This window comes from Trachurus trachurus, assembly GCF_905171665.1.
Source record: "Trachurus trachurus genome assembly, chromosome: 10".
Taxonomy (NCBI): Eukaryota; Metazoa; Chordata; class Actinopteri; order Carangiformes; family Carangidae; genus Trachurus; species Trachurus trachurus.
This window is the reverse complement of record NC_139894.1, coordinates 5,548,487-5,564,674: the sequence shown is the minus strand read 5'-3', so window position 1 is coordinate 5,564,674 and position 16,188 is coordinate 5,548,487. Positions and strand designations below refer to the sequence as shown.

Here is a 16,188-nt window from a genome sequence, read left to right as displayed (position 1 = left end):
AGTCACATTTCAAGCAACATTTTTGTTTGCTGCTTTTCTCTGTTCAGTATCTGAAATTAAACTACGCCACTGCCGTCGTTAGTTGCATGTTGTCTAAGAAAACGGTTGCACGTTTTCTGCTGTGTAACGATTCGTAATGCAGTGGCTCTAGTAAAGAGAGCGCACAACATCAAATGTAAGAGGACTGCTTGGATGTGATTTCAAAGACTTAAAGTTATAAAATACACTGAAACTGAGACCTAGAACTGTTGCCTCAAGACAGAGGTTGGCTGTTAAAAAATCAGCAAGACCCATTTTACTTTCAGCACCTGGCTCTTGATTGAATATTCAATAAGCTAATATTTCCACACAGGAAATAGGAATCCAGCCAGAAGCAAAGTTTTTTGCCCAATAATGCTAAATCACAAGCAGCTTTACAGTACAATGTAGGTGAAGGTAGAGACTAGAGAGCATCTGCGATTGCCATCACTGTGCAACGAATGGAGATGCAGGATTACTGCCATTGTGGCACTTACAGAGGTTAGTTGTATAATGGCGAACTCAAGCATGGGTGCCACTTTTGATAACTAATAATGTCAGTTTCCCACAGACCATTAGCCCCTAATTCTTCTCCCTCTCTCTCTCTTTGTGTGTTTCTCTCTGTGAATGATTGTATTCCCCCAGATCTCCCTCCTTCTCTCCTTCTTTCTCTCTCTCTCTCTCCACAGTCCATTCCCTGGGTGTTTCATGTCAAATAGACTGTATACACTTTGTCCTTTATGGTTGGTTAGAGGGCACATCAAAGTTTCTGCCATTTTCGACACCCTCGCTCTCTTTCTGTGTTCTCTTCCCTTTTCCATATGAACACAACCGGCTATTGGGATGTTGACGGACACAAACATGTACACACAAACACACACACACACACACGAGCTGACAGTCGTGCCCTGTAACCTGCCTTATCAGGGGAAATCAAGAGAGGTCATGGCTGAGCTAAAAGCTTATATTCTTTTTTTTCCTGCTCTCTTTCCCTCGTCTGTCGATCTTTCTGTCTTTCTTTGCGACTCTTCCCACCAGCCGTTAAAATTCATGACACCAGCCTTGATCGTGTTCAGTGCTGTATACGTATGAAAGAATCAGTCATACGAGAGTTATACGCACTCAATAAAAACTACTGTGTATTCTGAGTTGATGCCGACTGCCCCTAGATCACAAGGTAAAGAGATGAGAAACGTTTTCCTCTGCACTCTTCTACATCCCAACTACGTAAATCTACCCCAGCAGTGAAGGCAAAAGGATTTTCCTGCTTCCTGCTGTAATGTGTCTTTTTTTAGTTTGTCTTGATCCAGGTTGATCCATCCTCTAAGTTCCCCTGTATCTCATTAGGAAGTATCCCCTCTAGCTGTACTTTCACTTTCTTTCCCCAATTTCTCTCTCTTCTCCACCTCTTTTACACACACACACACACACACACACACACTGACGCACACAAAGAGCATCCTTTTAGCAGCACCCTTTTAGTACAAATTACCTCAATAAAGCAGATGTCTAGCTTCCTATCTCTCAAACTGTTTTCTCCTGGCTTAAGGCACTGTGGGTATTGATGACCGCATAGAAAAGATTAATTTCTCTTCTCTTCTCTTCTCTTCTCTTCTCTTCTCTTCTCTTCTCTTCTCTTCTCTTCTCTTCTCAAAATTGTTATTTTTTCCTCCCCTCTCTGATTTTGTGCTGCATCATACTCCAGCAGTCACTAAAGGCCTCTTAACCTTCATGCAGTCATTCCTCCCTGACTTGCAGCCTCTCTCCATCTTGTTTTTGCCAGTGTGTGTGTGTGTGTATTTGTGCATAGCCGTGTGTGTCTGTTCACTCAAAGCCCTTAGCTTCATGAAAGAATAAATGTCTAACCCGCGTCCTCCATCTTTCTCTCTGCAGGCGGTTAAACGACAATGATATTGCCCTCCTGGACACCGTGGGGATGTTTAAGAAGCTGCCGAACTTGAAGAAGATGTACGTATGCAGCCATGTGCATATATCTATATAAAGCTCTTCTCGTCTATTCAATATTCTGTGTTCGGGGCAAAGGCTTATCAGTTAAATCCATGCATGCATTTCTTCAATCCGTCCTCTGAAAAAGGAGATGAAAAGGACCACTCATGGTAGTGAAGTGGACGGTGAGGATATTGTTTGCTGTTTGTCACGTCTAATGGGATCACACTCATTCAGCCTTGCTTCATCTTTTGCCAATAGAGAAAGGAAAGAGTAGCACTACAATTACAAAATGAGTGAAACTAGAAACATATGGATGAAAACAGGTGGATGCACAGAACCAGACATGAACAGGGGAGAGAAATGCGATGGTCGGAGGAGGCCATTTGAAGGAAAAGAAGATACTAAGGAGAAAGGATGGAGGATAAAGACAAGGGGAAAAGTGCGAAAAAACAACAAGTGCATGTGAAAATGGCAGGTGTGAAAATGAAAGAGACATGAGTGAGGGACAGAGGAAGAGAAGTGGCTGGAGACAAGAGGATGAGAGGACACAGAGAGAGAGAGAGAGAGAGAGAGAGAGAGAAGGGAAGAGAAGAGAAGGGTGGGTCTGAGGTATGGAGGAAGCGAATATTAAATGGAAATAGAAGATGGGCCTTCAGTTCAGATTTACAGTCAGTCCTTATCTACAACCTACTCTAGGTCTGTGTGTGCGTGTGTATATGTGTATGTGCGTGTGTGTGTGTGTGTGTGTGTGTGTGTGTGTGTGTCAGAGTGAGATAGAGAAAGACAGAGCAGAGCAGAGACCAGCAGTTGATTTATTGGAGAGGAAATTGCTAACCATCTAGCAGTGTCACTGACGATATAGATTGGCTAGCACTCATTTCCATTTTCCTTCTCTCAGTTCCTTCCCTACCTTCTTCACCTTGTCTCCTTTCCTCACTTCTCAGCCCTATACATCTCTCTACGCCTCAAGATCTTAATCTGCAATCAAAATTTAAAAAAAAAAGTCCTCCTCTCTTCTCCTCTCCTCTCCTCTCCTCCCCAGCTGATAAAAGAAAGCAAAAAGAATAGCGATGAATAAAAGCCACAGTAGTTGTGATGGATATCATCTCAACTTATTGTCTCTGTGTCCAAATGCGTCTGTTTTCATTTTCATTTGTCTCATTGTTCTGTGCGCTGAGGGAAGATGCAAATCGTTCTCAGTTGTCTGTGACCACTTGTCTCATTTACTTATGTATGTGTGTGTGTGTGTGTGTGTGTGTGTGCGTGCACGCTTTGTGAGTTATAGTGGCTGTAAGCTGTTATCAGTGTATCTATTGGACAAGGCGAGGACATTAAGATGAAAGAGAGAAGAGTTAACATTTATTAGTCAAAGGGATGTGATTGATTACTTCAATTTAAGTGTGACTATTGTGTATGCATGTGTGTCTATTGTCTAACACTGTTCATGGTCATGTTTTCCCTCCGGGGGTGTGAAAGATTTCAACATAAACGGCAAAATCTGTCATTTCTTGGTCATTCCTGCAGCAACCTGAGCAACAACAAGTTGAGGGACATTCGGGAGGGTGCGTTCGACGGAGCCGCTGGCGTTCAGGAGCTGCTGCTAACAGGAAACAAGCTAACTGGGCTGCAGGGACGCATGTTCAAAGGTCTCACTGGCCTGAAAACACTGTAAGTTGTTTCGAAAGTGGGTGTTATTGCATTTTCAGAAAATTAATATTAGGCTATAATATAAGCTACAGGTAAATAATCCTAATCCCTCGCAGTTGAATGCTCTTCACATCAACGATGAATGGTAAATAAAGCTGTTAAATTTAAAACACACAAGGGGCATCATCATTACTCATCAATAAAGAGCCAAAAGTGTTGTTGAGCTGGTTAAAAAAAAGTTAAAAACTTTACATACAACCACATGAAAAACAAAGACGTCATACAGTAATGACAGTTTTTTTTTTTTACACAATCAGTCTTTTTGTTCTTTGTGTTGCTGAGTGAGTTAAGATTAAGTTATCTGTACAACAACAAAGCAGTGCTACTTGTGATTACACATTACAATCAGCCATAACATTAAAACAGGTGGCTGGTTTTATTGTCGTGTCTGATTGGTGTTTATCTGTGGCCTGTTTTAAAAGTTTTGAGTCATTAGTGATTAGATTAAAACTTAATTTGTAGTTTCAGTTGTTTCCCATGGCTTCATGGTGAGACACAGGCGGGGAAAAAAAATACACATACCATTAAAAGCACTCATCTGTTTTAATGTTATGGCTGATCGGTGTATATACAGTATAGTTAAATTGTTCTGTTTACAACCCAGAGTGCTATATTTCCTTCACAATGGCCACCAAGTGCTGTCACGTACGGCTTTTCCTGCTCTCTGTGAACGTCTCACACTGTGCAGGCTATGACTTGTAGCATCTGACTTAAGGTGGACTTCATTAACTTTCTGTTCCTTGTACTGAAAATGGAGGAGTTGGTTTGTTTGTTTACTCACTCACCCTGAAATCAAGGCTAATGACGGCATATTGTTGTTCCTCTAATTTGGACACCCACCATAAACAGGCCAGCGTCCAATTAGGGGTTACAGTTACAGGATAGTGTACAACAAAACCATGAGCTAATGTTGTCTGTGTATGCTCAGTAATGACTAGCTAATGCTATCGTGTATATATATATATATATATATATATGCCGGCTAATGACTCTCTAATGGTATCATGGCTGTCTCTGTATTATGTTAAGAGGCTCCCTGCTCCAGTAATAGCCATGCTAACTAGGTTAGCCTGGCCCAGAGACTGCTAATGCTAACTAACTCAGTTTGTCTGGTCCCACATGACTGAATGTCAAAAGCTAATGTCATATTACAGAGCCTGTCACGGTTGTCTTATGGGAACTGGTTTGAATTTACCCCTGCTTTCTGTTTTCATGTCATTATAGCTTATGTTCTTTTATCCTCCTCATTTGACCCCTTTTATCCACCAAAATTATGTAAATTTTCTACTTTTTATTCAAAATTTTTGGGACTAAGAGCACCTGTCAAAACACATGCCTCAATGAAAAGATAAATAAGAAGTATAACCAATTCTTGTTTTATTCGTTTAAAGTTTTGGGCAGTATAAGATTTATGTATTAAAGGCTGGGTTTTATTTGGGTTTAGTTTTCAAGGTAAAACAAAATGTGGTATCAATTACTTTTTTTTTTTTTTTAGCATTCATTATTTGGTGCTTGTGTTTTTCCAGGATGCTGCGGAGTAACCAGATCAGCTGCATAGACAATAGCACGTTCACGGGTCTGAGCTCGGTGCGTCTGCTGTCGCTGTACGACAACCGGATCTCCAGCATCGCCCCGGGAGCCTTCACCACCCTGCACTCCCTGTCCACCATGTGAGTCACATCTCTGCACCTTTCTATCCCGTTATTCCTGCTATCTCTCAATAGATGTCACCATTTGTTTTCTTTGAATGCATGCATCCACATCTTTTTTTTGTTTCTCTCTCTGCTGTGGATGTGAGAGGACACTTTAATTTGTGTCTGTGCAGCAGAGAAACACAGAAACAACTCCCCATGAAGTAAAGTCATGGTAACCTTTAACCTCACTACTGTTGGGAAACACAGAGAGTGGGAGGAAAGAGAGAAGTGAATATGTAGCCTACTGTATGTGTTTTTCCTTCTTCCTCTTCTATCTGTTGACCACCTAAATGTGAAGGCTGTAAATAATAGATATCACCAGGTCAATAAAACATTACAGGTTGGGTTTTTTTTTTTTTAATATGTTTTTCTTACTGTGAACAGAGAGACATGCGCCAAGCCCTAAATAAGTCTCCTCACATCCTCTTTACTCTCTCTCTCCTCCCTGCTTTCTTCCCTTTTGTTCTTTCTCTCTGTCCTGCTATGTACCTGTCATCTTTGATTCAAGTTTCTTCTTGAGTCTTTTGGGAGGAAAGGTGGAAGACGAGGGAGGGGGGAAACGGGGGCAGCCGAGGTGGTGGATGGATGGAAGCGCTGTTGCATAAACTCGGGATTGCTCAGCGGGGCTGTTCATGATTATCACTACACGAAGGGAAAAGATATTATATTTCCCTCATCCCTATCATTTCTCACCATTCTTTTTTTTTTTTTCTTTTTTCAGCATTAGTTTTGTAGTAACACATGATTTTGTATTCAACACCTGCCTGAAAGGAAGATGGGTAGTTTTCACTCCAAGACCCTTTGTTCTTAACACCTCCTCTGTTCATTTCCTTATCTTTCCTCTGTTTCACTCTTCCTCTCTGTCTCGCTCACTCCTACGATTTCTAATATCTGTCTCCATTTTTAGTGCATTGTTTCCCATTAGAGTTTGTCCATTTAATTAAAAGATTAACACGCTGAAAAGGAAGGAAGGGATTTAGCTTAGGTCTGGTACCCACGCAGTGAGGTCAATTCATTACAAGGAAATGAGGAAATAACTCGTCCCTATCTGTAACAACACGCCATTAATATTGTAGCACAAACAGCAACATTCAGGTTTATTAGTGCTGCAGCGAGGTGGAAGGCAACAACCCACTCACACATATCAAGATACAAGATGGAGGCACTATCAGTGATGTACCAACCATTATACAGTAATTATATAGTGATATTTAATTTTTACCTTATATTTTCTTGTTCTTACTTGTTAAACAGTCTTGCATTTAACATGAATCTCAATTCATTTCCACTACCCATTGCTTTAAAGTATTTTAAATTAAATTAAATGAATCTCTGAACTCTTAAGTTGCAAAGCATAAAATAATGTCTGTGGTGCAAAGACGCCTCGAGCAGTTTTACGTGTAATGTGCCACATTTCTGCTAATGCTATCTGCTGCGGTTTAAACGGGGCTCAGCATTAATATTACATGAGCGCTTTTTACAAAAGCAACACAAATGCAACGAGAGGTGATCAGAAAAGAATAAAATGGGCAGATAACCTTTTCTCGGTTTTTTTTCTCTCTCTTTCACAATTTCTCTCCCTCGTCCACCTTTTCTCTTTCTCTCCCCAGCTCTCATACTTTACAAATGAATAAAAATAACTGATAACCTTTTCTCCTTCCCTCTCCTTTGTTCCCTTTCTCTTTTTTCCCTTTTTCTTTGTCTTCCATCTAAATGTATTCTTATATTTATGACTTTTTGCAGCCTACACTATACCATACAAACAATAATACTATACTTTATTATTTCAAAAATTGGAATAGTTCCTGGTGTAAGTAGCTAATAATCTCTCTGTTTTGCTTTGTGTCTCTTTTGTCCCTTTTTTTTGTTTTGTTACAGTGCTTTGTTTGTCACAGTCTTATTATGGAGTTTATCTTATGAATTCCTTGCATTGCCAAGAAAATATAATAGTTTGCAGCAAGCAACATGTTTTTGAAGCCATACAATATTGGCTTACATTTATTTTTCTTTCAGTGCTTTATCTTCTCTCTTCCTCTGTTGCTCTTTATTTCCATAGTAACCTCCTGTCCAACCCGTACGTGTGTGATTGTCACTTGGCCTGGCTGGGTCAGTGGCTGAAGAAAACAAGGGTGGTGAGTGGGAACCCTCGCTGTCAGAAGCCAGCCTTCCTTAAAGAGATCCCCATCCAGGACGTGGCCACTCCCGACTTCACATGTGATGGTGAGCCTCTCGTTCTGTCCCTTTACCAATGAGGTAACACTTCACTTGACGCCCATCTCTATAACACATTATAACCATACTTATAATGAGGTATAATGCAGTTACAGCACTGTATATAGTTATAAACACTCATAAATGATCATAATGCTTTATAACAATAGTCATAACACACTATAAAGCACTTTATCTTGACTTATAATGCGTGTTACAGGCAGTGATGGGAATAACGGCGTTAAAATAAACGGCGTTACTAACGGCGTTATCTTTTTCAGTAACGAGTAATCTAACTAATTACTATTTCCACCGTTACAACGCCGTTACCGTTACCGACAATTAAATGAGGCGCGTTACAAACTACTTTGAAGCCGTTGTCCTCCGACTTGGCTTATCTCATCTCAGACACAGAAGCTGCTAAACTGTTGTTGTTTTTTCCTCCTCTCCTTTGGTGAGGGGAGGGGGGAGGAGGGAGGGACGAGACAACCGCATAAGTGATGATGATTGGTTGAGGCAGAGTAAGGTTTCATGCTAAGCCAATCAGAGGCAGTGTTCAGTTTGTACACAAACCACACACGCACGCAGTTTAGCCTCACACACACACACACAGACTAGCAGAGGGAAGCTGCCGAGATCGGAGGGAAAGTGGAAACAGACACTACTTTAATCTCCCTGAGGTAAAAGACAAGAACATGTGAGGTGTAGCTACATTATGTCCCGGAGCGAAGTGTTTGTCCTGAGCTTCTGCTGCTCACCTGACTCAGTGCAGCTTCTTCATTAAATCCAAACAGTCCGACACAGCGACGCTCTGCTCCTCTGACTCTAAAGTCTCTGTAGCTCATCAGCTGGAACTCTTCCAGAGCAGCTACAGCAGCGTTGTGACCTCAACCATGGTTGGTGAGAGCAGAAATGTTGTTGTTGTAGTGAAAATGGGCGGGCTCGTGAAGACGCGAATTTCAAAACGAGCGATAAATCGCATTTCTCGCGTATCTCGCGTTTGGTTGCGCGTATAAACTCGAGCGAAAAAAAAGCGTTGACGAAGACGCGAAGGTCCCGTCGCCATAAAAGAATCGCGTGTAGCGTCGCAAAAAAAAAAAGTCTCGTATACCGCGTCTCGCGCCTAATCGCGTCTTTGCGTCACGGCCTTTTACACCGCGGACGTAACGAATAAACGGTGACGGTGTGAACGAACAACATAGAACAGGACCAGACGTGGCGTTGTTTCCTCTTTTCACCTACAGCTCCACTCTCCCTTACTTACACTAACTACTGTTATTGTTGAGGCCAGATAATTGTGGGATTTGTAGTTTTTGACCAATCGTGTGCTCTTTCTTTTTGTGATTTTGCCGGTTCACACATGTTTGTTTTTTTTAGGGACAAATGCGAGTGAAATGCTCGCCCATGGTGGGCATAAGAAAATGTAAGACCTGTCTAAAATTATTTAAGACTTGAACACAATAATTCAACAAATTTAAGACATTTTAAGACCTAAAATTTAGATTTTCACATTTTAGACTTTTTAAGACCCCGCGCGCATAGGCTACCCTGTTATTTCATATAAAAGTTTAAGTGCATACATATTTTATGATGCTGTGTATTATATATTTAAGACCATCTTAGAATTTTCTAATACATTTAATACTTTTTAAGGCCTTTTAGGGCCATCAATTTGTTTTGATATAACAGTTTATGAGTCCACCGCTATCCGCCAGCATGTTGAGGGACGCTTGTTTTGCCACTCAGTCCGATCGAACGGGGCGTTGCCGAGGGCAACGTGACGTAAACGCATACCCTCTATACGTTATAATTGTTAGTAACTGGCTGACGATGCCCGCATCGATAATGCATTATAAATATAGTTATAATGTGTTATAATTGTCTTAGAAATGTATATAACTATCATTATAAACACTCATAAATCACATAAAACTTTATAACAATAAGCATAACACATTATAGAGTATTATAACTCTATTATAATACCAAGACATTACAAGCTATTATAAAATGCTCTATAATGTGTTATGCTTATTGTTATAAAGCCTTATGATAATTTACGAGTGTTTATAATGATAGTTATACACGTTTATAAGCCAATTATAGCACATTATAACTATATTAATAATGCATTATCTATGTGGTCATTGTCGGTGAGTTACTAACAATTATAACCTATTATAATACCTGATCTTATAAGTCAAGATAAAATGCTTTATAGTGTGTTATGCTTATTGTTATAAAGCATTATGATAATGTATGAGTGTTTATAACTATAGTTATACAGTGTTATAACTGCATTATATACCTCATTATAAGTATGGTTATAATGTACTATAGAGATAGGCGTCAAGTGAAGTGTTACCAGAAAGGATTTATAATCACAGTTAGACGTAAACTAGGACTGACCAACACTTGAAACTGTACAGAGTTTTAATACCAAGTTGCATAGGATGTATTTGCACATCCCATATGTATTTGATTGTCAGGAAACAAAAAAGGTCAGAGCTGAAACAAACGACGTGTCAGTCAGCAGCCGTGTGTCCTGCACAGATAAGAGCACGAGTCAAGTGATTGAAAAGTAAATGAAATGTGTTTTTGCATCATGTTTATTCATCCCAATAAGAGAATGCATTCTCCATTTTTCAAGACAGACATATTGGAATAAATTTCCTCAGCAAAAGTTATTTGGTGATAATATCCAATATACAATAACTCTGAATAAAGTATTTTAAAGTCCTTTGAGAGGAGTAAAGTTCCCCCAGAAAAAAATAAGGAAAATCAATTGTTCTCAGTGAGATTCTCGTGAAAACACAATCTTGTAAAGTCCTTGGTTAATGCCAGGTCCTTTGGTTTGTGCTGGACTGAACTGGACACATCTTCAATTCCGATCCTTGTGTTTTTTTTTTGTAACCGTCCTTCCAGATACTCATGTCAGAAACCTCCATTATCCCTTGTCTCGAGCCAGCAGATACACTCATACACATGCGCTCTGATGGGTATTGTGAGGAAAGAATGATCAGTAACCATTGGCAGCACAACAGCAGCCTTCGATGACATCAGCCGGTGGTTTTCGACAGTGGCGTTGCTTGTTACCACAATGATGCCTGCCTATAGCGACTCAGGCCGTCGGCATGGCTGCCAAAGTTTGATGCCATAGGCGAAGTGTGGTCTGGCTCTGCTGTCTATTACATCTTTCTTCCTTTTTTCCCCCCTTGTTTCTTTCTTTATAGCTTTACACTTTAAACTCTTGTCGATGTCCCTCTCTCTCTTCACCCGGTTCTCTCTCTCTCTCTCTCTCTCCGCTTCTCTCTCCCTCCTGATTCTCTTTGAATTCATTACACTTTTCTAATTTCCTGTGGCTGTGCTGCAACCATTTACTGAAAATGAGTTTTGTAAGTAGTTAGTAGGGTTGGCTTGAGTAAGGAAACTAAGATGGTATCAGAAATTGATATTTATTCTCGCATCTTGCACACACTCAAATCTACCATCAAACCCACTCGGCTGCATAAACATACATTTAAATTGTTGATACCACACTCAAGCTCATCTTACTTCACTTCCATCCTCACCAGTGCTGCACAATGGTTAAATCAAATGTCAAATTTGAACTTTCTGCTGATCCCACTTCTAATCTTAATTAACATAATACAACATACAGAGACTCGTTATGTCGTACAGATCCAAATGACAGAAAATCCTTTGTTAATAGGTTTCTGACCTTGAAAACCTATCATTTGATACTCATACTTTTTATGTCACAGTGAAGCTGACATACACTACTAATGGTTTGATGATGGAAATAAAAGATCCACATCATCACCAGCCATCAAATCCCCCGTTCTCTGGTTGACGACCCATCAGGTCACAAAGGTTTGAAGACATCCTGCTGATGGTCGCAAAAACACAACCACTCACTGCCTCTAAAATGTCTGCACTCCAAAGGTGCAAACCTCAAGCCAGTTCTTAAAAGAACAAAAGCACAAAAACACACACACACACACACACACACACACACACAGATACACAATAAATGCAACCAAGGTCCCCACGTCCGGTCTATTTATAGTTGAGTAAAATGACTGTTAAGTTGTCCAGAGGCAGCCAGGGGAAAGGTAAAGTTAATTGAATTTGTGAGGAGATATTTAGCGCACATTTAGATGTTAGTTCAATCAGCCAACTGTAGAGTGAGTCAGCCCACGGCTACGCATCCCTGTGGACTCGCCAGCCAGCTACACACATCAGATAAGGGACACACACACACTGTGCTCTACACACGGGCACGTAAGCGACCACTTACTTGACATTTAGACATTCGCACAATTAGAAAACTACAAAGCGAGTGAGAAAATGGCCACAGGACAGAGAGGGAAAACTGTTTAACCAAATAAATGTTAACCATGCACATGCACTTATAGTTACACACATGTAAGTATACCACTGCAGCACATGGGTACAAATGTAAAAAGTATGAACGTGCACAAACTAGTATACTTTCTATCCCGACAACACGCACACACACACTCAGATTGCAGTTGTGTTTTCATTGGCTTAGTGTCCACTCTTCATTATCCCTCATTATGGCTTTAACTCAGTGTGTTTTACATTTGGGACCACAGTTCAACTATTTACATACTGCAATGCTAGATTAAAGCTGCGTGTGTGTGTGTGAGTTTGTCTGTCAGTCAAGTAAATGGAAGCAGCTTCAAGCCAAGAACAACAGCTCCAGTCTCTGATCCTTCTTATCTCTGAGTGTTAGAGTGATTACACTCACTCAGATGCTTTTTTTTTTCTTTCCTTCTTTCTTTGTCCCTGCCATGTGTTTGTGTGTCTGCGTGATTTAGCTGCACAGCCTGTACTGCTGAAAAATATCTGTTTTAGAGAGAAAAAGAAACTGTTTACGGTTTTTCAATCTGTTATAAAGAAGCTGGTCATCACTCACTATGTTTCACTGAAGGGCGTTGACTCCTGCAGGTAGTATACCAACAACTTTTATTTTGTTGCTGTTTTTACAGGACTTTTAAAAGTTGTTACAGGGCATCCCATCAACATCTGTTCGATCTTTCTCCAGAATCATCTGAGGAGTTTTTTTAATTTTACTGTGACCTGCCTGCAGGTCCTGAGCCAGATGTTGAAACACCAGTGCTGCTGGTTTTAACAACCTCTGGTCTTTTGATATGGATTATAAATTACTCATAAAAAGTGCTGATCTCAGTCCTGATCTCAGTGCCACACTTACAGTTACATATGGTTACATCTATCTATCCCCTAATCTCTCTTTGTTCACCCATTTTTCTTTTTCTGTCTCTCTTTTTTGTCCTTGCTTTTCTCACCCTATATCTTTCTACCTATCTCTTCTTTTGTCTTCTCCCTCCCTCCCTCCATCTGTTGCTCATTTCTCTCCCTCTCTCTCATCTGTGTCCATTTTTGAATTTCTCTGTCCTTGTCTTTATCCCTCTTTTCCTTCTCGCTCTCCTTCTTTCCTTTTTGTCTCACACTCTAATATCCCTCTCTTCCTTGCTCTCTCTCTCTCTGTCTCTCTCCAGGTGCTGAGGATAATGGTTGTCTTCCTGCGTCTGGTTGTCCTGACGCCTGCACGTGCTCAGACAGTGTGGTGCGCTGCAGCAACAGAGGGCTGCACTCTCTGCCCAAGGGCATTCCCAAGGACACCACTGAGCTGTGAGTTGCACACACACACACACACACACACACACACACACACACACACGGACAAACTCAAATACAAGGATCCACTTGTCCAAACGTACACACAAAGTGATGAATGCAACAACAGCAGACATGTAAATGCAAACAAACTCTCCAATAACGTGCAAAGTCACACACAGTCACACATTGCTGCAGTGCAATATCGATGCAGCAGTTTGCCCTCTGCTGCTTCAGGAACTAACAAAGCATTTAGTGGGTACACACACACACCATCTCTCTCTTTCCCTGTGCAACTTGATGGGTTTATACTCACATGAGCGCTGCAGGTACTTGTGCATTTAGGGTTGTTGTTTTTTTTTTTTGTTTTTTTTTAATGTTGAATCTCTGAAATCGCCACAGATATCCATATTGATCTGTTCAACACACAGGCAAGATAATGTCTAATATGTTGTGTTGCCAAGCGGACAGAGACAGAACGACTGCCAGAACAGTGAACAACATCTGAGAGGGGGATTCGAGGTCCTTGGGTTACTTTCCTATAAAATATCTTTGAAATCGCTTTTAAAAAATACTCATTTCCTCACATTGTAATCTTCAAAGATAACTCTAAAGAAGCCAAGGTCCACTTTTTATGTCTAAAAGCTTCGCCAGAGTAGTTAAGGTTTCCCAGAATTTTGCTGAGTACAATGATGTGATGTCCGTTTTTAGATTGATAGCACTTGATAAGAAACGCTGAAACACTGATAAGAGAGACAGCATCTGCTTGTATTTCTAATTATCTAACACAGTTCATAACAATGTTAATTATTTATTTGGCTTATGATTTCCCACTATATTGCAACTTGTAAATTGCTTTGTCTTTGTCATTAATTTAATTTCCTCATGATGAAGAAAGAGGCCAATAAAAATGTCTATAGTAAAAGTAATTGTTCCAATTGATGAAGGTTAAAGCAAGGGTAAAACAATGTTAATCGAGATTTGGGGAATTAAAAAAAGGTAGGAACAAAATCTCTCATAGGGAAAGGTGAATTATTACTCACACATGTGCACACACACACGCACAGAAAACCCTCTAGCTGTGAAATAGGCCTGCTCTGCAGGGTCAATAGCAGTGATTAGGTATTGATCAGGCTGAAGAAGACACTCCATCATACTGTCCACATGACCTACTTATGACCTGAGAGAGGGAGAGGAACTGAGACCAACGGATCATAAAACGTGTGTGTGCTGGAGTGTATTTATGTTTGTGCGCTCGGTTCTCACAGACAAACAGAAAAGTCGGAGAAGGTGAACACTGAAAATGTTTCCGTCGACATGATAACACTGTTATTTTAGCGTCCTGCTCCTTTTGCTAAGTAGAGCTGATGTATGAAATAACACTCGTTATCTTGTCATGTCTCGTTCTGAGTGATGTTGAAATCAGAGGGATCAGTGCACTGCAGTTATTCACTTAGAGATAGAGAGGAAATGTAAAATAGATGCAAGAATCCTCCTTGTACATGAGAGTGAAAGCTAATTCAAGGTGAGATTGGAGTAAATTAGATTATGAGAATATGTGCCTCATAAAAATACTCTACACGACCTCTCTTGTGAGTGCTTTTTCACTCCCTACTTGTGTTTCCTTTCACTCTCCTCTGCTGAAAACTGGTAAAACCAAGATGAAAATATTCTTAACGGTTTTTCACTTTTTTTGGCGGGTTTTGCAATTAGTTTAATTTAGTTAGCTTAGGATAAACAATTGAAGCTAGATGGAAATATTTAAAATCTCTCACCCACATGATGGCAGTTTCCCACTTAGTTCCACTCCTTATGCTCGACTAAGCTAATGGTCTCCTGACAAGTGGGAGTGGTATCACAAAAAAATAAAAGTTAAAATATTTCTAAAATGTAAAACTACTCACTCACCTAAATTAAAAAAGAAAATATGACATGAAGTTCCCTCCATACTGTACCTCAGATAAACACAAATACTCCGTACTTTACATGCTTCTCAAACCGACCCCTCTGCCCTTCACCGTCCTCCAACTTCTGCTCTATTAAGTGAGAGAAAATGCAAAACCAAAACTTTTCTCATCCCTATTGCTATTTAGTCACCCCCACAGGCATATGTTTATATATGTATGTATGTAATACACCCAACATTAACTCTGCACCTTTCCTTGCAGTTACCTGGAGGGTAATATGCTGACATCTGTGCCCAAGGAGCTGGCATCCCTGAAGCAGCTGTCACTGGTGTATGTACTACTCTCATAACCTTGAACTGAATGCACATGCCAAACCCCTGATTATGTATGTATACAGTCTGCCCTGTGTGTGTTTGTGTGTCTGTCCGTCTGTGTAAGTGTGTTCACTGTGTGTTTGTATCTACACAGGGACCTGAGCAACAACAGCATCAGCACATTGGCCCAATACACCTTCAGCAACATGACTCAGCTGGCCACACTGTAAGTTACTATGATATCGCAAGGTCGCAAGGAATGTTTCAATGTCATGTATGAGCTGCATCCTTCCCAATGTTCCCGAGACAAAACATGGTTTTTAAGGACCCTTAAGGTGTCTCCTTAAGATTTTTGCTTGTTGCCCGGGTCAACTAATGTCCCATGGGTGTTTTTTGGAGGCCATTTTGAATTTATGTCCGCACGAATGGCGAAAAAGCCATTTTTCATAACTCCTAAACCAGACATCATACAAAGACAAATGAACACACTTTTTCTGATAATTTTGACACCAGGAATCAAATGGAAAGGTCACTGACATGCTAAAAACCACTCTGAACTCCAAGTAGTATTTTTGTATAAATGACTCAAAAAAAGTTCTGAAATGTTTTTTCAGTCTATAATTTCTCCCTTTTCATAACTCCAGTTGGTGCTGTCTTTTAGACCGATGGAAAGCCTGATTAGTCACGTTTCCAACGAGGTACAACTTCTAAGGATTGTGTTTT

General features: G+C 40.3%; 1 protein-coding gene across 1 annotated transcript in view; it reads left to right on the top strand.

Annotated features, from left to right (window-relative positions):
- slit3 (slit homolog 3) overlaps positions 1-16,188 on the top strand; it is a gene marked incomplete at its 5' end in the record, with an annotated part of 281,175 nt that overhangs the window by 220,446 nt on the left and 44,541 nt on the right. Inside the window, 7 exons of the mRNA XM_083980669.1 lie at positions 1,912-1,986; positions 3,493-3,636; positions 5,202-5,345; positions 7,426-7,589; positions 13,127-13,259; positions 15,413-15,481; positions 15,620-15,691. Coding sequence (XP_083836795.1) covers positions 1,912-1,986; positions 3,493-3,636; positions 5,202-5,345; positions 7,426-7,589; positions 13,127-13,259; positions 15,413-15,481; positions 15,620-15,691 — 801 coding nt within the window. The remainder of the gene's footprint in view (positions 1-1,911; positions 1,987-3,492; positions 3,637-5,201; positions 5,346-7,425; positions 7,590-13,126; positions 13,260-15,412; positions 15,482-15,619; positions 15,692-16,188) is intronic.